Below are 20,534 nucleotides of genomic sequence, written 5' to 3' on the forward strand. Positions count from 1 at the left end.
GCTTTGATGAAATGCTCCCATTCAGAAATATAAAGCACAGAGCGGTGCTGTTTGGCAAATTCCGACACTACAGTGTCAATCAGGAAGCTCTAGTTCAGTCATACGTGCAATCTTGGGATATAAATCACGTAAAAAAAATCAAGCAATGCGTCTCTATAATATAACATAGCCAAATTCAGCCTTTTTTCTGCCTTCATGAGAAAAAGCTCTAGAAACCCTCTGTCTGTGATATAGATGAGTGACAGTTTGCAGTAGTTAAGACAAGCGGCAGCCGTTGTGCAGGTTTTTTTCTGTCTAATAAATGAGGCAAGAAAAGTTTAACTGACACTGAAGCACCGTGAAAGACTTTGTGGCAGAACGTAATCACCCGCTTGGAAATGGAGCTCGTTTTGGGAAGTGACTACTTCTGCACGTACACGCACAAAGGCATAGAACTTGAAAAGGGGAGTTTCTGGTTCAAGATGTTTCCTCTTGTTTGTGTCCTTATTTTAACATCTAAATTGGGCCTGACCCCTGCATCTGAATTGCTGCCCTGTGAGAAAAATCAATGTACTGTGAAAGGCATCGCTGTGTTTCCTCTTCTCCGCTTCCTTTCTGAAGCACGAGAAGCTGGTTTGCATGGCACAGCTCCTCTCAAACCAGGACCAGGATTAAGCTTAGAACAAAGGAGATTCAAGCTGGAAAAGACGTATCAGGTGGGCTGTGTGGTGCAGGGTGTCGACAAACACTGTGTGATCAACCAGGGCATCAGGAGTGACACAGAGGTGCAAGAGACAGCCTGGTTGTTATGCTCCCCTTTGCTCTCTCCTCATACAGAACACAATTATTTTAAAGAGAAAGCTCAGGGGGGATCTCATCGCTATATGTAAATACCTGAAGGGAGGGTGCAAAGAGGACGGAGCCAGGCTCTTCTCAGTGGTGCCCAGTGACAGGACCTGAAACTCAGGAGGTTGCCTCTGAACATCAGGAAACGCTTTTTCACTGTGAAGGTGACCGAGCACTGGCACAGGTTGCCCAGGGAGGTTGTGGAGTCTCTGTCCTTGGAGATATTCAAAAGCAGACTGGACACCGTCCTGGACAAGCAGCTCTAGGTGGCCCTGCATGATCAGGGGGTTGGACCAGGTGCCCTCCAGAGTTTCCATCCAACCTCAGCCATTCAGTGATTCTGTGCTACATGGGAAGATGGAGATAATACTGTTACTGCAATGTGAAGATATAGAATCACAGAATCATAGAATCACAGACTGGTTTGGATTGGAAGGGACCTTAAAGATCATCGAGTCCCACCCCCCTGCCATGGGCAGGGACACCTCCCACCAGCCCAGGTTGCCCAAAGCCTCATCCAGCCTGGCCTTGAACCCCTCCAGGGATGGGGCATCCACAGCTGCTCTGGGCAACCTGGGACACTGCCTCACCCCCCGCACAGTGAAAAATTTCTTCCTAATATCTCATCTAAATCTGCCCTCTTTCAGCTTAAAGCCATCATCCCTTGTCCTCTCACTCCACTCCCTGATGCAGAGTCCCTCCCCATCTCTCCTGTAGCCCCCTTTCAGCACTGGAAGCTGCTCTAAGGTCTCCCCGGAGCCTTCTCTTCTCCAGGCTGAACACCCCCAACTCTCTCAGCCTGTATGTGTATGCCAGCATGTATTTTGTAGTCTTTTATTTTTAGTTTGTCCATCTTTGGGCTTCCGAGATGACATTTTTCTCTTGCACATTTTGGAGGCAGTTAGCTTATGTTACGGGAGGACTTAGCAAACCCTAGGAACAAAAAGCAGACCCCCACCCCCCCAAGCACTCGGCTGCGCTCCGGTGTGCCCTGTGCAGAGAATCTTTGTCACTTATGAAGAGTGGAGGCGAATCTCCTCAACTCTGAAGTTTCTTTTACATTGAGAAAACTTACTGTGAAGGACCATCAGTTTCTCAGTTTTGTCCATCACTGCAAATGCACTTAACTTCTTTCTTCATTACAGCTGTGTGTAATTGTATACATTTTTTTAAGACTTCCTGTTTTCAGGTTACAGGTTAGTGTTTGTGTGTGCGTTTTGGGCATCGGCTGTGCTGGTGTGACAGATGAAATCGGCACGGCAGAGCTGTGTTCACGTTGTATGCACTGCGCCGTGGAAGCGGTTAGAAAGCTGCAGCCTGTGCTCACTGCCTTCACATTTAACGGGCTGTATGGAGATGTGCTAGAGATGGAGCTCCTGGGGCATTCCTCTGCTCCTCAGCTGGCTGGTGGCTGTAGGTGATGAAGGAGGAGTGATGCATTGACACGAAATAAGATGCAGAGAAACTGCCATTCCTCTCTCCCTTGCCCAGTACCTCCTGCAATCGTAACAGTCTGAGACATTATCTGGCTTCTAACAGTGTCATACCTCCAGAGGTCAAACAAGTTTTTGCCGGTATAACCTTGCCGGGAATCACTGTGAAAGCAGAGGAAGGAGAAAGCTACATCTTGGGGCTTGTTCGCAAAGTTGTTCATCTTCAGTCCTGGAGACCTGGTCAGAACGGGTACACTCATCCTCATTATTGTCTGTTACAAATTCATATCACAGATTGGCCTGATTGAGCCCATTCAAGAATCTGGGGGCAGCCTGGCTGCCCAAGATACTACTCTGGCAAAATGATTGTAATCAGCTCATAAATAAATACCCGAAACACTAATTATTTTTGGAGGGTTCTATTCTAACATGTAGAGAAGAAGATGGCTCTTTGTGTAAGACATCATCGCATCCTCAGATTTGTGTGCTATTGCTTGCATCACATTTAATTTTTAACAGAAATCGAAACTGCAGCAAGATGTGCTTCCTGCCATGGTGTGAAGGTTGTTTGACCGTCGAGGTCAGTGCATCTGGGCAGCCTCTGCGGTGATGGGATGAACACAGTAGCACTGCAAGAGCAGGGTCTATGTTTTATGCATTTTTGTTCCTAGTGTGCACTGATACGATGTGAACCACGATGCTCTGTGGTATTAATAATCCATTAAGAGAATTCTCAAGCAGGGCTAAAAGAAAAGTTAACAAGGCAAATGGAGCCATTATAGTGTATTTTATTAATGAGACACATTTTTCTTGCATCTCAGGTGTAAAAGATTCTCTCATCTGGTAACCCCCAAATTAGAATATAAGTAATACATGTTTTGGATCTGCATTTTCTTATGCAGCTGTTAGAAAAATCTTAGTGCAGAAATACTGTCATTAAAATAAAAGGCATCTAAAATGAAGCAAGAAAACTTGCTGGTACTTCTCATCAGTGTGAGAAACAGATTTTACAGTCTGATATAATTTTTACAGTCTGATGGATTTTTACAGTCTGATCGGACTCCAGGTCTCAGTCCAAATCAAGCTAACGCTGGTTTTGCTGATAGTGGGTAGGCGGGAGAAGTGACAAATTCCAGTTTTTCCAAACTATCAAGGGTCCATTTTTTTTTTACAGATGCTGTTGTGTGTGCTCATAGAGTTCACGACCACCTTTCCTCAGTGTTTTGGCATCCCATCCTTCCCAAGACCTGAATGAAATAAATGAACATGAGAGAGATCAGGATCCGTTCTCTCTAGTGCTCTTATCAGCTAATTTGCTTTGTGTGTTACCGCTAGAGAGTCAGGGTAGACTCTACTCCTTTTGAAAACATCAGTATGGGGGAGGTGGTGTGGTAACATAAACTTTCTGTAAGTAGAACCCTCGTTTGGTGGAGCTCTTCAGTGAATGTAAAATATTGCTACGTTGTTCATGTTGAGTGTGTTGGTCACAATTGCTTCACAGAAATAATACTTTTAGTCAGTATGTTCAGTAGAATATTCAATAAATTGGGAGTGAAACCAGTGCTCTGCTTTAGGGTATGGCATAGAATAGTAGAAACGATACAAATAAGCTTTCTGCTTCTTAAGCAGAAATATATTGAACATCTGTTCTCCTGAGAGATCTAAATTGTATAACTGAGCTTTCACAGCAGATTTGACCTGTAGTTGTCATTTCTTATTATTAGGTCATTTAGAGGCATATCTTTGTTATCAGAGAATCACAGAATGATTTGGGTTGGAAGGGACCTTAAAGATCATCCAGTCCCACCCCCTGCCATGGGCAGGGACACCTCCCATTAGCCCAGGTTGCTCAAAGCCTCATCCAGCCTGGCCTTGAACCCCTCCAGGGATGGGGCATCCACAGCTTCTCTGGCACCACCCTCACAGTCAAAAATTTCTTCCTAATGTCTAATCTAAATCTGCCCTCTTCCAGCTTGAAGCCATTACCCCTCGTCCTCTCACTCCACCCCCTGATGCAGAGTCCCTCCCCATCTCTCCTGTAGCCCCCTTTCAGCACTGGAAGCTGCTCTAAGGTCTCCCTGGAGCCTTCTCTTCTCCAGGCTGAACAACCCCAACTCTCTCAGCCTGTCCTCATAGGGGAGGGGCTCCAGCCTCTTACCATCTTCATGGCCCTCCCCTGGACTCTCTCCAACAGGTCCAGGTCTTTCCTATGCTGAGGACTCCAGAGCTGTTATGCTTCGACCTGACCATGTTTGGAAAAATATATTTAATAAACATGCAGGTGAAAATTTGGTGACAGACATAGTGGCTTTTCTCAGGTGATGGTCATTCTTTAAAAAAAGGGGGATAGAAGATGCAGGTTAGAACAGTCCCTCAAGATCTGACAATAATTTCCTTGCTTTGCCGCTGATTTTTTGTGTTAAGATGATAAATAGTATAAGGAAATTGTGGACTTCAGTTTAGAGGTGTATCCACTGTGGTAATACTGTCTGGATTGGTGCTGAATAAGGAAACGAGGCTATTTCATTGAGTCATGAAAGTTTTACCTCTTCCGAGAAATATTTTTGCAATGTTGAGATGGGTATGATGGAGGAGGAGAGTTGCATTTATATCCCTCTCTCTTTCTCTGTCTCTTTTTTCTTTTATATCTTATATTTTTCAAATTAAATGACTTCCCAAGATAAACTTCAGGATCGGTGCTTGCTACTCTGTTTTTTTAATAATATTTTGACATGTATTTTATGTTTGGAAAATATTAAAGCAGGAAACAATTCACTGCTTTTCTCTTTACTGATAGTTCCTTTTTATGTAATTGGAATATTACATTAGAAGGTTTGATGAACAGAGAAATGAAACAGCCACAAGTCTCTTTCACTCGTGGCCTGGGCTATGTGATAAGAAGTTATCGCATTTTAGATCTCGCTCTGAACACTGGAGGGTCGCAGTCCTGGCAGCGGATCTTTCTTGGTCACGAGAATCCTCGTTTGGTTGCACTTTCCTGTAACGCTCTGGTTTGGATACTGAGGGTTACAGGAAGGATTATAAGCATGAGATTGGCATGCAGAAGCCGGTTATAATCATGGTATTTAGCAGTGCTCCAGAGCCTTGCAAGCAATCCCTAGACTCTATTAGAATCTGAGACAATTTATGTGGACATTCATTAAAACATCTCTTGACTGTTTGAATATTTTATGGACTACTTGTAAATGAAAACTTGGTATGAAGTAAGATCATTTGCTTTATTTTTTTTTATATAACTAATTTCTAAAAATAGGGGATAGATTATTTTTCACTGCAATGTTGTATCAGTTGCAAAATAGAAAGGAATTCTAGCGTAAATATTTGTGCTACATCTGGCACTTGCTGCCAGGCTCTTCGCTGTTACCGGAATCCAGCCTCACCTGCTTTACAAATTCCTTCTAGCTGGGGCTCTGTGCAGCGCGGAGTGACTTCAAGTGCACTGATCGTATTCCCTCCTTTCAGGTTACTATCACAACAGTACGAAAGTGGCTGTGAAGACTCTGAAGCCTGGAACAATGTCTGTGCAAGCCTTTCTGGAGGAAGCCAACCTCATGAAAACACTTCAGCATGATAAACTCGTTAGGCTTTATGCTGTAGTGACCAAAGAGGAACCTATTTATATTATAACGGAATTCATGGCTAAAGGTGAGAACAACATTGATCTGCAAGCAATGCTGTAGTGAACTCTTCTGCTTCTCATAGATCAGTCCCCTTTCTTTATAAAGGAAGGAATAAAAAAATGAAAATCTGGGATTTTAGTGTTATTGAGTGCTCTGCTATAAAGTGAAGGAGCACCTGTCCTAAAGGAGGCCTGAGGCTTTAATTTTATGATTCCTTGCTGCATTTGTGAAATACACTATTTTTACAGTTTTCTTAAGTGTAGCACTTCTAATTGTTTCAGATGCAGAGCATAACCTCCAAAATAGCTCTGGTTCCCTTGAGCTCCATACCTAACTTCTGTATCTGGTGTCATAGCAAGGCAATTAAAACAAGCCATAGAAATTGCCTCATGTGGCCCTTGAATTGATAAATCCGTGTGTGATAAGGCAAGTGATGAGTGGTCCTGCAAGAATGGCTCCACTCCTCGAAAAGGACAACCTTTGTTAGAGCATTACCGCACAAAATAAGTCAAGTTTCCCTCTCAGATTGTCTTGGGTGGTGGTTTTTCTTGTTTTGTTCTGTCTTCAAGCATTTCTGCTGATAACTTCATAACCAAGTGTTGAGCCACTTATTCTGTAGGACTTGGAAAGGGTTGGTATGTGTGATTCTCCTAGACAGCTTTCCTGATAGTCCATAGGCTAGGGTACTTCAAACTCAATGTCAACAAGCTAAGGCATGGTCTGATGGGAGTTTTGTGCTCCCAGGAAAATGGCAAACCTTGGGTGTTACCGTTTTTAAGTCATGTGGAGAAACTGCCTTACTGTGGTCAACTTCAAAATACATCAAAGCACTTCACTGTAAAAAAATTGTGATGCAGAAACTTGGACACCTGGTATGGACCTTTCTTTTAGTGATAAGCTGCTCTGACTTCATCTTCCTCTGTTGTAACAGGAAGTTTGCTGGATTTTCTGAAGAGTGACGAAGGAAGTAAATTGTTGCTTCCAAAGCTAATCGACTTCTCTGCTCAGGTAAACTTTAAGAATTATACTCAGAATTAGTGGGGTTAATGGTCTGTAACTCATGGTGGGGAACTTTATCCTAAGTTTTTTTGCATTAAAAAATAATTTAATTTTCAAATAAGTTTTAATCTGAGTAAATAAGGTTACTTGAAAGGGGAGACTAGATAAAAGAGGTTTCAAAGGGAATATGTGAAGTTAGGCTTGACTCCTAGATACTGCTGGTGACCTGCTTGTATGGCAGAGGTATGCAGATGCTTTCCTTTGTGCAAAGGCTCCTTTCAATTCAAGCAGCTGTGAGTTGAAAGTGTAAGTACAAGTTTGTGAGCTTGTCCTTATGAGCTTCCTCCAGTGTTAATAGGTGTGTCATTTTGACTTCTCAGGTTAGGTCAATTGGTCAAACTTCTCTTGACCTCAAGGGACTATTGTTGGTTTCAAGTTCTTATGTAAATTACCGTGAAATAACTGAAATCTAATCAAATGATGTTTCAGGTACTAGTACTTGAACCAAGATGGTCATTTCAAAATACACAAGTTATCCCACGTCATAAATGAAATCTGGAGAGAGAAATTTCTGGAGAGAAAGCCCAGAGTGATTTGCGTGTCAAAGCCTGGGTCAAAGGTTGTGTTCATTTTAAATGAATACTGTGGTTTTGGAAATTTAAGGCTTAAAAAGCTTCATGAACTAGAGAGCAACTCCAACTGTGACAACTTGGGTAAATCACTTCCAAGATGCCGGGGGTCAGCAACTGTCATTTACAAAGCTTTGAAGGTTGGGTCACGTGAAATGGACATCACTTGTCACCCCAGTCTGACAGCATCCTCTCAGAGCAAGTTCCTGCACTTGGCCTCAGAGGCCAGGACCTTGAGCATCACAGGTGATATGAGGAGTCCCTCTCCTCACATCAGATGTAGACTAAGCATCACAGGTGATATGAGTCCCTCTCCTCACATCAGATGTAGACTATCAACAGAAATTCCTGAGACTGAGCCATGCGTTAGGCTGCTGAGTGATCTTGAAGGGATGCTGAGGAACACCTCTCTGAGGATTTCTAGTTTCAACCCAAAGAAAACTTTGGAACAGATAAACTGGGATTTTTCTCATAGAAAGATTTTGAGAATTGTTTTTGAGCACATTTGTAAAGAGCTCTTAATGCCACTGGGTAATAACAGGACTCTGTGGAATAGACTTGCAGGCGGCGCGTGGTTCTCAGACTAGAGATTTCCCTCTGACCAACACAGATGTTCCACTGGTCTTCTCTCATAGCCTTAATGTTGACTGATGGGTCTTTAGGGCAATAGACAGACAAAAGTATTTTCAAACTGTTGGGCCACTGCTAAGGTAGTGGTAATTTGGGTGGTAATTACTGCAGACCCGTGGATCACATAAAACATGAAATATGTCTGGTATTTTTGGTATGACTCGGGTTTGTACAAATGGAACACTAATTTATTCTTACAGCAGTGGTGTTAACCTCTCTGTACAGCCTAAGGGGAAAGAAATTTGGAGACCTATGTTTCAGAAGAGGTAAAAAAAAAAGCATGGAAGGAAGTTTGCCCAGGGCAGTGGTGGAGTCACCATCTGTGGAGGGGTCAAGAAACGTGTCGATGTGGTGCTTGGGGACATGGGTTAGTGGGTTGGGTGGGGTTGGGTTGACGGTTGGACTTGATGATCCTTGAGGTCTTTTCCAACCTGAATGATTCTACGATTCTATGATTCTAAGTTCATGGTGAACTACTTAACAAGACCAGGCATACTTTTGTGCCTTGGTGGACCCAGTCTTGAGCTCTTCATGACTGTTTAGTCACACCGTGCTGGCAAGGCAGTTTACCAGACTATCCCAGCTTCTCGGAAGGACGGAAAAAGTGACAAATCATAGCTGAGGATTGGCTTATTTTTCCCCTCGTGCATCTGCAATGTTGCACGAGGCTGGCACATGGATGTCTGTTGCAACAGAAATTGCTGAAAGACCCCAGCCCATTGCAGAGGGGTACATTACCAATGGACTTGTGATACAGGAGGAAGAAAATGGGCAAGAAGAGGTTCTGCTCAGTATGTTGCCTTTTTATCCAGAGGAATGGCCTTTGCTACCTTCCAGTGGCCTTGCCAGATAAGGAGGGACTGGGAAGGGGAGAAAGGGAGGGGAGGATGTGGGATCTGTGACTATCAGATAGCTGAAGAATCTAGCGCAGATTCTAGAACATGAATCCCCAGCTGAAGCCCCTTTTCCAAGAGGTGCTGAAGAGCGCTGTGGGTTGGTGTTTCCATTGCCAGACTGCGGTTAGTGCTCTGCTCCCTGACTTTGTAATGCCTTTGCCTTGAGCGGTCTTGAAAGAAATCAGCGTTCACAAGGGGTGAAACGTTCTGATGTTGCAAAAATAAAAGCAAGGACTGCTCCCCAAGGTGAAATAATCACCTTTTAAAAAGATAGCATTTTCCAAGCAAGTAATCAAATCTACTCCTGCTCTGCTGTACTGATTTTGCTGCTTTGTTAGCTCAACACCAACACTCACTCATTGCCGTTTTTGACAGCAATTGCTGAGTGCTGGGGACAGACTTGGTAGAAAGGCCTGTAGCAAGAGGAACTAAAAGAGGGTCTATTCAGACTAGCTATAACAAATCAATGTTTTACAATGAGGGTGGTGAGGCACTGGAACAGGCTGCCCAGAGAAGCTGTGGATGCCCCATCCCTGGAAACATTCAAGGTCAGGTTGGATGGGGCCCTGAGCAAGCTGATCGAGTTGGAGATGTCCTTGCTCATTGCAGGTGGGTTGGACTAGATGACCTTTAAAGGTCCCTTCCAACCCTAACCACTCTATGATTCTACTTAGTTACACTTAATGTCTAGTGACTACTCAGGATTTTTTTTTTTTTTTCTGTACTAATAATCACAATTTATGAAATTACGTTTGTGGAAAACAGGTCAAGAAAATCCTTGCTAGGAAGGTAGTCCAGCTCAGTTTCTAGAGCAATCTGCCCTCTGAAAGAGATGAAGTTTCTCTTTTGAGTTTTAATTAGTGCATATGAGTAGAGGCTGGGGAAATCTAGTGTTAGCTATGCCCTGGCAAAGATGGTTTTGGCCACTGGAGAGGAATGATAGAAGTCTCTGAAAGGAGTGTGTTTTAAAGGAAGCTCAGTTTTGCAAATACCTCTTCAAGCACAGACTACCTGCGTTAGTCCAGAGCAGAGCTGTGGCATCTCCCGGAGGAGTCACCAGGACTGTCAGTATGTCGGACATGCCAGAAACAGGAATATGGAGAAAGCAAAACCTGAGCCCACTTCCCTGTGCGTGTGAGCAGTGCTGGTGCGTGGGGCGGTGGTGCGGCAGCCTCCTCGGCGGGTCTGCAGCTGGCGTGTCTGGCAGGCGTGAGCCAACACGGTTGGCAAGCGGTTCCCCTTCCGGGGCTTTCTGCCTGTCGGCCCAGGGAGCTAAAGGTGCTGTTAGCTGGTGGTTCTCAGTTGCGTGTTGGAGTGTAGATGAGTTTCATCATCCACGGTGAGGGTGGTGAGGCAGTGGCCCAGGTTGCCCAGAGAAGCTGTGGATGCCCCATCCCTGGAGGGGTTCAAGGCCAGGCTGGATGAGGCTTTGGGCAACCTGGGCTAGTGGGAGGTGTCCCTGCCCATGGCAGGGGGGTTGGAACTCAATGATCTTGAAGGTCCTTTCCAACCCAACCCACTCTGTGATTCTGTGATTGCTTTATCCACGAGCCACACTGCCTGTCTTCCCCTTGGTCACCTGCAGGCAACAGCCCCTTCAGCACTGAAGTGGCTGGCAAGCTCTGGCTTCTGCTAGTTGGTTTTTGTCTTGCCCTGGAAGTAATTTACCCAAAGAGCTCCCAATTCTTTGCTTCATAGTTTTTGAAATCATACTTGCTTCTGTTTGATGAGAGCTGCTGAAATTCAGTGAGCCTGTGTGAACTCTTCCTTCTTCTAACGCAGATCCGTTACCTACCTATGTGGTGGTGGCTGTGGTTAGGAGAATTGTATCAGTTGTTACTGAACATACTTATAACTTTCAAACTGGGCAAATCTTTGTCACAAGTCTTTCTTCTTTCCTGTGCAGCACTGAAATGTTCATTCATTTTTCTATGAATAACAATGTCACTGGCAACTCTTTTTTCTGCCTTGTAAGGCTACCATGCCATTAAAATAACAGTAAACTTAGAATAAAATTAATAGAGATTTTTTAATTCAGTGTTTTAATCCCTCTCTCCCCTCTTTCTTAAGGTGAGAGGGGAAAATCCTAAATCAGAATTAATTGTGACTTTTATATGGCATTGGGAGGTTTCCACTGCAGTTTTGCCATATTCCTTCTCAGGTTTCTTTCATTTTTAATGATACTCTCTAATGTTCCAGTGTGTAATTGTATCTGTTACTTTCATGATCCTTTTTTCCCTGTGGGTCTGCTTTGACTACATAGCTGCTTGACTGGAGCAAGAGGAATATGTTTCTGCAGCGTTTCCTGAATTCACCTTTAGGATAAGCACTGCTGCAAACTGAAAATTGGCATTACACTGATCTATCACTTGAAGATTAAAATGTGACTATTTCACAACAGTTTTCAGTTGCTGGATATGAAGGGTCTACACCCTCTTTGTAGATAGAGAGGCATGTGAAGATGAACTCTCTTTTTGAAAACTCCGTGATCAAGAAGTATGTTTTATTTTATTATGCAGCTGGACATTATTGAAAGGAACCTGGTTTTGGTTAGTGCCAGACCAAAGACAATCTTGTCCTGATCAATAACACGTGTTTGCTTCAAACCTCTCAAAACTGCAGACTGTGTTTAGTGAGGCTCTTCCCTAGGAACTGACAATTACCAAACTGAAGCCAGTGTGAACCTCAGGAAATGCTCCATTATTTCCTCTGCTTAAAGTTCACCAGCAGGACGGTCTCTCCCACCCGAAATGCTTTGCACTCATGTCCAGTCTGGTTTTGGGGCTGCTTTGCCTTCTTTGGCAGGAGCATCCCACCGAGCCCTGGGCAGCTGGAAGCAGCTCTGAGGCCACCATCCGCCGAGCCAAGGGCACGGGCTGTAGTCGGGACCCTCAGGGGCAGCTCCCCAGCCCCAGCGTGGCCCCGGGGAGTGGGCACAGCCATTCAGCCCTTTTGTTTTTTTTCCCAGACTTCATTTATAACCAAATAAAAACTAGGCTCAACTTTGAATACTGATTCTTCACTTTTTTTTTTTCTTCCCCCATTTTGCTTGCCTGCTTTGCAGGCGAGTGAGGATGTGTGAGTTTGGGTATACTAACAGTTTTCAGATTTTTTTCCTGTGAGGTTGTACTTGTCAGGTTGTTTATCTCCAGGTTGTTTAAAATTAGCTTTCCTGGAAAAAAAAAATAATCTTCATATTTGGGCATTCTTTCATTTCCTTTCATCTCCATTCCACTCTGTTTCATGATCCCTGTCGCTTAGTTTTCCTTCTCAACATGATCTAATATGTTCTCAGTGTAATGTAAAAGCATCCTATCAGGCTGACCCTAAACAAACCCATCTGGCCTCTTTAGTATCCCACATTTTTATATACAGCCTAGAACTGCACAGGTGGAATCTCTTACACGTGTTGCCGTGACCCCCTCTCTGCATGAAGAAATGGCAAGAAATCCCGAATTTCTCCTGTTCTGTAGGAGAGAGAAAAAAAAGAAAAAAAAAAAAAAAAGGAAAATAGCAGCGTTTTCACCCATTTGAAAAAAAAGCACAGAACTACCCATCCCTCTCCATGCTGTTTAATGTCAGCTGTGATGTTTTACCAAGGAAGTTGTTGAGTTTTGACCAAGCGCTTTTGCTTTTCAGAAGGTGTGGCTCTTCTGCGACAGTAGGTTCTCCTCTCCCCACTTCAAAGTCCTCAGCTGCTTTTCCCTCTTTCCCCAAAACAGCTTCAGAAGCTAAAGGAATGGGTCAGGAAGAAGGGAATGCCTGTTTCCAAAGCCACACCCTATATGCCACGCTTTTGCTACCGTTTTTCAGCAGAACTGTGGCTTCGGGTCCTTCGTTTGTGGTGTGACTTTCAGCTGAAGCTTTACAGCACACAGGCTGTCTGGTGGAGTGATTTATTTCTCCCAGCAGACTTTTCTTCTATTCTTTCCCTGGGTGCCTAGTTCCTAGTATTTAGAGATTTGTTGGCTGGTTGTTTTTTGAAAGGATTTCACCTGGGTATTTCTAGAAGCATGTCAATAGCTCATGAGAGGTGAAGGGGAAGCTGCTCCCTTCTTGGTAGTAACGCTTGTGCAGTATCAGCAGAATCCTCTCTTAAAGGCCACAGAACATCTTCCAGAAGCCCAGATTAGCTTTCCCATCCTGCTGCGTAGTCACGTGCAGCTGAAGTCTTGACAGGTACCAATGATCATTAAAAGAAGGGGGGAAAGGCTTTAATTTTCTTTTATTCCTATGAATTTCTCTACCTTTAACGTATCATTTGGCAATGAAAACCCAACAGTTAGCGTAAAGAGCTAGCACATGGGCTCTGGCACCCATTCCCTTGATCAAGAAATCCTCTTTTTTTTTTTTTTTTCTTTTCCCACAAGCAAAGGTTTAAAGTAACCAGATGTGCGAATTCAGTTGTACAGTTGCTGTGTTTCCTCTCCTTCTCCCATTCAGAATTCCTTGCCCATTATTCTTTTCCTACTTGGCAATTTTTTGCACGCCCAAACGCGAGCACATCCATGGCTTCTTTGACTTTCTCTGACTCAAAGCCATCAAAACCATTGTCCTGGAATTTCAAGGAAACGTAGTTTGTGTTTGCTGAAAACATAATGGATCATTTGATGTCACATTCTTCATTTGTGACTAATCAGATGATGACTTCAGTGAGTCTGGCACAAGTACAAGGAAATAAAATGGTCTTTCCAATGGCTTTGCTTGGTTGGGCTTGGAAACGAAATGTCGCCATCACAAGGGTCTCTTTCGTGGTTCTTCATCCCCCAGCCAGCAGTTTGCCCAGATCTGTGCAAGGGAGCAGGAGAGAGGTTGGTTCCTTTGTGATGGTTGCTGTATGTTTGGTGATGTTCGTGGACCTCTCTGCATTTTGCTCGTACCCACCAAGCTGGCCAGTCCGATCTCAGCATTGATCCTCCATCAAACCCTTCCCTTGCCTGCCTCCTTCCTCCCCAAACCCAAGAAATTGCATGGGGAGGAGAGGGAGGCAGAGCAGGCTTTGATCAAATGCTACTCTCCTGTTTTGTCTGTAGTAAGATGCTCTGTGACAACCATTCACTAGTAGCTGCTTCCTTCGTTATAAAATGTCTCACTAATTGCTAGAACATGTGAAATGCAGGTGTTCTTCCTTCTCTTCATCAGCAGAGTTTCTTTCTGGTTTGGTTTGAGAACGCCCTGCGCTGTAGAAGGGCAGTGTGACACTCTGCTCTGAAGAATATTTCGGTTGGTAAGAAGAGGTTTGCAGTGGAAGGAGGTGGGAGGGCAAGTGGCTCTGTTTTTCCATTGCCTAAACCAAAAAAGAGGAACGAAGAGCGTGTGGTTTTGTGTTGTAAGCAGCGGCAGTGCGTGCCTTCGCAGTGCCCCCCGGGGACTTTTCAGAAATGGCCAAGCAGAAGTGATGTTCGTGTTTTCTTAACATTGGGTCAGGTGCTCCTGCCTGCTTTACTGCACGGCTGAACCCTGTGCCTGTCTGCTCCCGAGGGGAAAAACCGTGTGGCCGAGAACAAACTGTCACCCACCCACAGCCATCCTGGAGGGGTTCCCGCAGCACAGGTTGGACCTGGGAATGACCCAGCAGCAGAGTCTTCCAAGGGAGAGAAAACCTGGCAGCTCACAAGCACTGGGGTTTTTTGTTTTTTTTTCCTAGGTCCCCTTAAACTCAATATATACAATCCACACATCAGTTTTATTGCTCTGAGTTTAGAAACTATTATTTCAGTTTCTTTTTTTTTTCTGAAAAGTAAAATGTTTTTCTTCAGGAGGAAAAAAAAAAAAAAAAGTTAGCCTGGGCAAATACTGAAAAAAGCATCCCCAGTACATATTTTGAGGACACTAATCATCTTTAATTTGGTTTGGAAATTAATTTGGGCTGCTGAAATACAAATTAAATTTACTTATGATAGTATCTGAGAGCTGGCTGTTGCCAAACATTCCTCGTGTATGAACAGGTAGGTGTTGCTGCAGAAGAAAATAAAGTTGTTGGCCCTATCTTAGTAATTGTTTCCTGATTGTCCAGGCCTATGCTGGGTAAATACAAAGTCGTTGGGGTTTTTTAACTCTGTCTGCACTGCTGCTTCATCAGTCCTTAAAACATCCTCTCTATCTTGTTTAACTTATTCATTCCTTCCATTTTCTTAATATTTGGAAAATAAACTGGTTAATAATTTGTGGAAGAGAATATTTAACAGAAAGCTTAGGAACATTTTAATTAAGATTTCATTTCAAGAAATTTCTCTAACACAGATCTCTAATCCTGCCAGTCACCCAGACAATTCTCTTGAAGCTGCTGCTGTAAGAACAGTTTTGCAGGATTGGATCTCCACATGAGTTTCCCATGGCAATCACCCTTTCCTTGCTTACATCTAAAAATTGCTCCGAGATACTGGTAATGAGTAAATGGACGTGGCTTTGCTGCTACACTGAAAGAACAGAGAGCTCAGACCTGCTGGTGCTGTGTGGTGCTGAAATACCAAAAGAGTTTTTTTCTTTTGTTTCAGATTGCAGAAGGGATGGCATACATTGAAAGAAAAAATTATATCCATCGAGACTTGAGAGCAGCAAATGTTCTGGTTTCAGACTTACTGATGTGCAAAATTGCTGATTTTGGACTCGCAAGAGTCATTGAAGACAACGAATATACAGCAAGAGAAGGTATGTATTTTTATTTTGGTCTTTAAAACTTCAGCCTCTGGGAGGCAGTGAGGCTGTATCTAACCACAGTGTGATGCCCAAGGACAGAAACTGCCCTGACAGCTTCCTAGATAGAGTGCTCTAATGCCAACAGCTTTGAAAAAGAATAAGGAAACAGATAACCTTTCTTTGCTCCCCAGGCTTTTTGGACAGCTTATTTTCAATAAATTGGAAGAAAAAAGAAAATTCAGAGTACCTCACTGCAAATTTTTCTAAATTGAACAAATTAGTTGCACACCCACAGCTCCCATCCCACCAAATGAAATGCCGAGAACATAGGATCTCATTTTCCCTTCACATCCTTAGGCGCCGGCTGCACCTCCTTTCGCTTAGGGAAAGGCAGGAGTCCTGCCAGGTGTAGCTGCAGGGGACACGAAACCCTTGAACAGGACCGGTTATCTTTTGAAGCTGCGTTGGGAGCTGCAGCATTGATCCGTGTGTTCAGCAGCGTCGCTGCGCCATGTAGGGACGCTGGAGGGCTGGCTCCTGTCCCTGCTCAGCCCACGGGTGAGAGGTGGCATCACAGCAGGGTCAGGACTGGCGAGAGGGGAAATCGTCCTGTTAAACTGATTTGTCTGGATTTTGCCATGTGTGTTTTGCTCATGTGGTCCAGGATCCTTTCAAGAAGTCAGCTCGTTGTAGTGAAAGGTTATTATTGATGCTTCCCCGCACAGATTACATCAGGGTGACTTTTTGGAGCCGGGCTGCTGGCTGGCTTTCCCCCCCTCTCATTTTAAAGATCTCATCTTTTCCTGCAGTCTGGATGGAAACTGTGGTAGTGTGGGGGGAAGAACTAAGGTATGAGGAAGGGAGAGAACAATGTGCTGCAGCTGAGATGAACGGCAGCTGAGCTCTTCAGCAGCCAGCGGGGAGCGGTCATTCAGGAGATCAGAGGGAAGGGGCTGATGACACGGTTTGCAGAGGCATAGAGCCCGTATCTGCATTTTTTAGCTAGCTCTGGACATTGTATATTGATGAAACGAACCTTTCTGGTTTATAAATTCTTTATGTCAAGTCTCTTTGATGTATTTTCTGCCATTCAGAAAAGTTTCCTCGTTTACCTGCAATGACAGAACAGGTTAGAAAGGGCGTAGAGAGAATCTGCTTGTGTTGCGCTCTGTGATCCGGAGATAAAGGCTGCTTGAACTATCCTGATTTAACTAGAAGGAGTTTGCTTGGGATGTTCTGGAATCAGTTAATTAGACATGAAAGCCAGTATTTTAATATATGATTAAGATATGCCTTGCTGCTGCTTTTGCACAGCTGAATGAATGTGAAACGAGGTGAAGTGCATGTGGAAGCCAGACTGACTTTCTTTAAAATAGGAAAAGTTAGTTAGAGTCTTGTGAAGTTCCAGCTGATGAGAATTGTGAGATTGTTGCCTGGCCGCGGGGCTGAAGGGAGAATGGTGACTGTCATTTCAGCAGAAATTCACCATACCTAAAGGTCAAAAGGTGCTGCGTAGCTTTGGGCATCCCATTTGCACCTCTGACACGGGGACACAGCGTGGCCACGTGCATCTCTGCTGAAAACTCTTGGACAGAAGGAGTTGCTGGTAGCTTTGCTCATTTAGGGTTATCATCATTCAAGTCGTTTAAGACCTTTTAATGACTTGATATTGAGTGTTTAAATTGGCCTTTGATTGACTGAGACTGTACTTTTTTTTTTTTTTTTAGGGGCAAAATTCCCTATTAAATGGACAGCACCAGAGGCAATTAATTATGGATCTTTCACGATTAAATCTGACGTGTGGTCATTTGGGATTCTCCTGTATGAAATCGTTACGTATGGAAAGATTCCTTACCCAGGTAGAGGCGTGTGTTTACACCGTGCCTCGTGGCTGCATTAGGTCGCTGTGAATGGTTATGTGCTTCACGTTGCATTTTCCTGTCCGTTAAACAAAATACATATTAATGTTTCCAGCGTGCAGAGACGGCTCATACAAAGGGTATTTTTATGCACACAAACTCGTCATCTCTCAGGCACAGCTGATGAACTCCGGGCAGCAGACTGCATTCATTGAACCCTACTGCGGTTAAGGAAAATTGACTGAAATTCTCTTACCTTGTGGGCAGACAGGGAAAGTACAGCCACGTTCACCTGTACTGCACAGCTCAGAGATGGAGCCACTTCTAGGGTCCTGCAGCTTACAGGCAGTAAAGGGAGAGCGGATATTTCATCCAAGCAGAGCTTTCCCAGCACTTCCAGTGCAGCAGCTCTTGCTGTTTAAACAGTGAAAATATTTTCACCACCACTTAATGAGCAGCTGGCATTCTGCACCCTGAACCGCCAGAGACAGCAAAGGGGCAGACAGTGGGCTCAGCACCCCTGGGCACGGGGAGAGCAGACCTCCTGCGAGACTCGGGCCGCAGGGAAGGGGGGATGGCAGCCAGCTTTACGCTGTGTTATGGAAGAACATCTCAACTTTCCGTACCAGAGGTAGAGCCAAAGCAGACATGCTCATTGCTCGGTAAGGCTCCAGTCCAGGAAAGCACTTAAGCTCAAGGGTAGCCCCCTTAAACTTCAAGAGGTGATAGGGCTGCTTGCACAGCTGAGTGTTTCAACATATGCTCTGGGATGTGTTTTAGGTAAGGGCTATGAACTATGGGACTGAGGAGCAGGTCCTCCCAAAGCCCACTGCTCATGTCCCCAGGAAATATCAGCTGGGAGGTGTATGCAGCTGAGTAATGCATGGTTCTTCCCTGTCAGGATACTTTTTTTTTCCCGTTAGCACATGCCTATGTATCCAGAGAGCTGCCTACACTGAGATGGCCTCACAAAGTTATTTCTGGATACTTTGAAAATTGTCCTTCCCTGGGCAAACCTGCGAGCTCACCTGGAAACCAGCACTGCAAAAATACAAACCCCAAACCAAGACTTAATTTTGCAGCTAAGTCAGCTCCTTTTTTACCCCCATAAAACATATCATATTTTTATTTTGAGAAAAAAAATCCCCAATCTGTACAGCAGACGCTGGTACTGCTGCACTACTGTGGGAAAATATCTCTTCTAGGGGAAGTCTGGGCAAAATTAATTTTAAATATGGAAGCATTTTTATGAGCACCATAAATAGGCCATACAGTGTGGATTCATTTGTCAACCAGGAATTAGAAGCAGAAGCCTCTTGACTGGAAGATTTTAATAGTTTGCAGGCATTGCTTGTGTTAAACAGGAAGAGGGATAGATGTCTGTTTTAAACAGAAGTATCAATTGAAATAGCCTGTTAGACTGAAAGTTGATATTGAAGAACCAGAAGGACAGGAAAATAAATGGGTGACCAATTTACATGAAGAGACGTGACAGGTTTAGGCAAATTACCCCAGCGTGGCAAGAGTAACCTGGTGATAGGCTGTAAGCAGTAGCCACTGGAGGGAAACAGCAAATGGATTTCTCAGTTCTGATGGGAATGCTCCAAAATATTATTTTCAATTATTAACCAGAAATACTAACGAGTATTCAGCATAAAGCTGCATATGAAACAGTTTGAGTTAGAACTGGCAAATAGTTAATACCTGTGAAGAAAATCTGTGCCAGGTGCCACAGCATCAATTCACAGACATCTACCAAGCCTTTAGAGCTAATGTCCTTTGCTAGCATTTAAAAGGGTGTAAGTGTAACAAATATGCGTGTTGTGGGATATATTTCTTTTACTGATGAGGATGTAGTTTTGATGAGACAAGTAATTCTCTAGCCACAAAAAAAAAAAAAAAAAAAAAAAATTCACTATTTTGAGAATACTGCACAGACTGTGGGGTAGACAGGTAAGCCTTTTTGTTTTAAATACGACCTCAAACATGTGAAAGTGTGTTTGGAATATGGAATACTGATAAAAGTCTTGTCATTTTTGTCTTGTGAACTTAAATGGTTGTTTAACAGATAGTTCTCCTGCAAGTTAGCTGAAACACAGGCTTTGTCCTTGGCATTCAGAATGTAAAAATTAGTCCTGCAGACACTAGATCTAAGCTGAATCCTGTAAAGTACTTAAACCTACAGAATCAGCCCCGTTCAGCACAAAACCCAGTACCAGCAGTCCTCACGTGGCAGCACACAGTTAACTAAGACTTTGCATACTGTGAATCACTGTTTTACTCCATGCAATGTAATACAATTAGTTCTTTAAGCTCAAGCAGTCAGATCGCTGTGCTCTATAAAATGCTTCACTGGCTTTCTTCCTGGGTTTGTTTTGTGTTTATCTAGCAGTGATTCCTCATTCTGTGACAACATGCCATTCCACTGCTACCTTCACAATGCTGGTTTGCTGCACACATAGCTCAGGAAAACTTCACTCCTCTTTCCAAAGCAGGACTGAAAATACAAAAGATGTGCTCAAAGTGAGCGCTCTGATCCAGACCCAGATTTCATGGCTGATGGTATTTCTAGAATAGGTTACAGCCAAAAGGCTTGGACTGACGTATGAACTGTAGTCATCTTGAATAATCAAAGTAGTTCTACCGGATAAAGTTCTTATTAGGTTGTAATTCAAATGTGTCCTTACCTGCCAAGTAGCTTAAACCATGGCTTTAGTAGATGGTGTGTACAAAGACCCCCACGGCCTGCTCTGGGGTCTGGAATGTCCTTCTCGAAAGGGAACGTCTTCACCGGGGGAGCAAATATCTAAGCTGAAGCACAGGTGCTTCCTGCACAGCCAGTTGGTCACTGGAGTACAGAAAGCTCAGAGTCTGTCCCCTGGAGAAGGTAATCCAGGCACAAGTACTCTGCTGGAAACCAATCTCGCTCAAGGATTTAAAAAAGGAAAGGGGGGGGGGGGGGGGGGGAGGGGGGGGAAAAAAA

At 43.9% G+C, this 20,534-nt stretch overlaps 1 protein-coding gene across 3 annotated transcripts in view; it reads left to right on the plus strand.

The window, feature by feature from the left end:
- The window catches only part of LYN (LYN proto-oncogene, Src family tyrosine kinase), a 27,153-nt gene that overhangs the window by 5,609 nt on the left and 1,010 nt on the right, over positions 1-20,534 (plus strand). For all 3 annotated transcript variants that reach the window (XM_010072441.1, XM_010072440.1, XM_010072442.1), the window contains exons 8-11: positions 5,742-5,924; positions 6,831-6,907; positions 15,551-15,704; positions 17,420-17,551. In XM_010072441.1, the coding sequence (XP_010070743.1) occupies positions 5,742-5,924; positions 6,831-6,907; positions 15,551-15,704; positions 17,420-17,551 (546 nt within the window). The remainder of the gene's footprint in view (positions 1-5,741; positions 5,925-6,830; positions 6,908-15,550; positions 15,705-17,419; positions 17,552-20,534) is intronic.

The sequence above is a fragment of the Pterocles gutturalis genome, unplaced genomic scaffold (genome assembly GCF_000699245.1).
Source record: "Pterocles gutturalis isolate BGI_N339 unplaced genomic scaffold, ASM69924v1 scaffold9432, whole genome shotgun sequence".
Lineage (NCBI taxonomy): Eukaryota > Metazoa > Chordata > Aves > Pterocliformes > Pteroclidae > Pterocles > Pterocles gutturalis.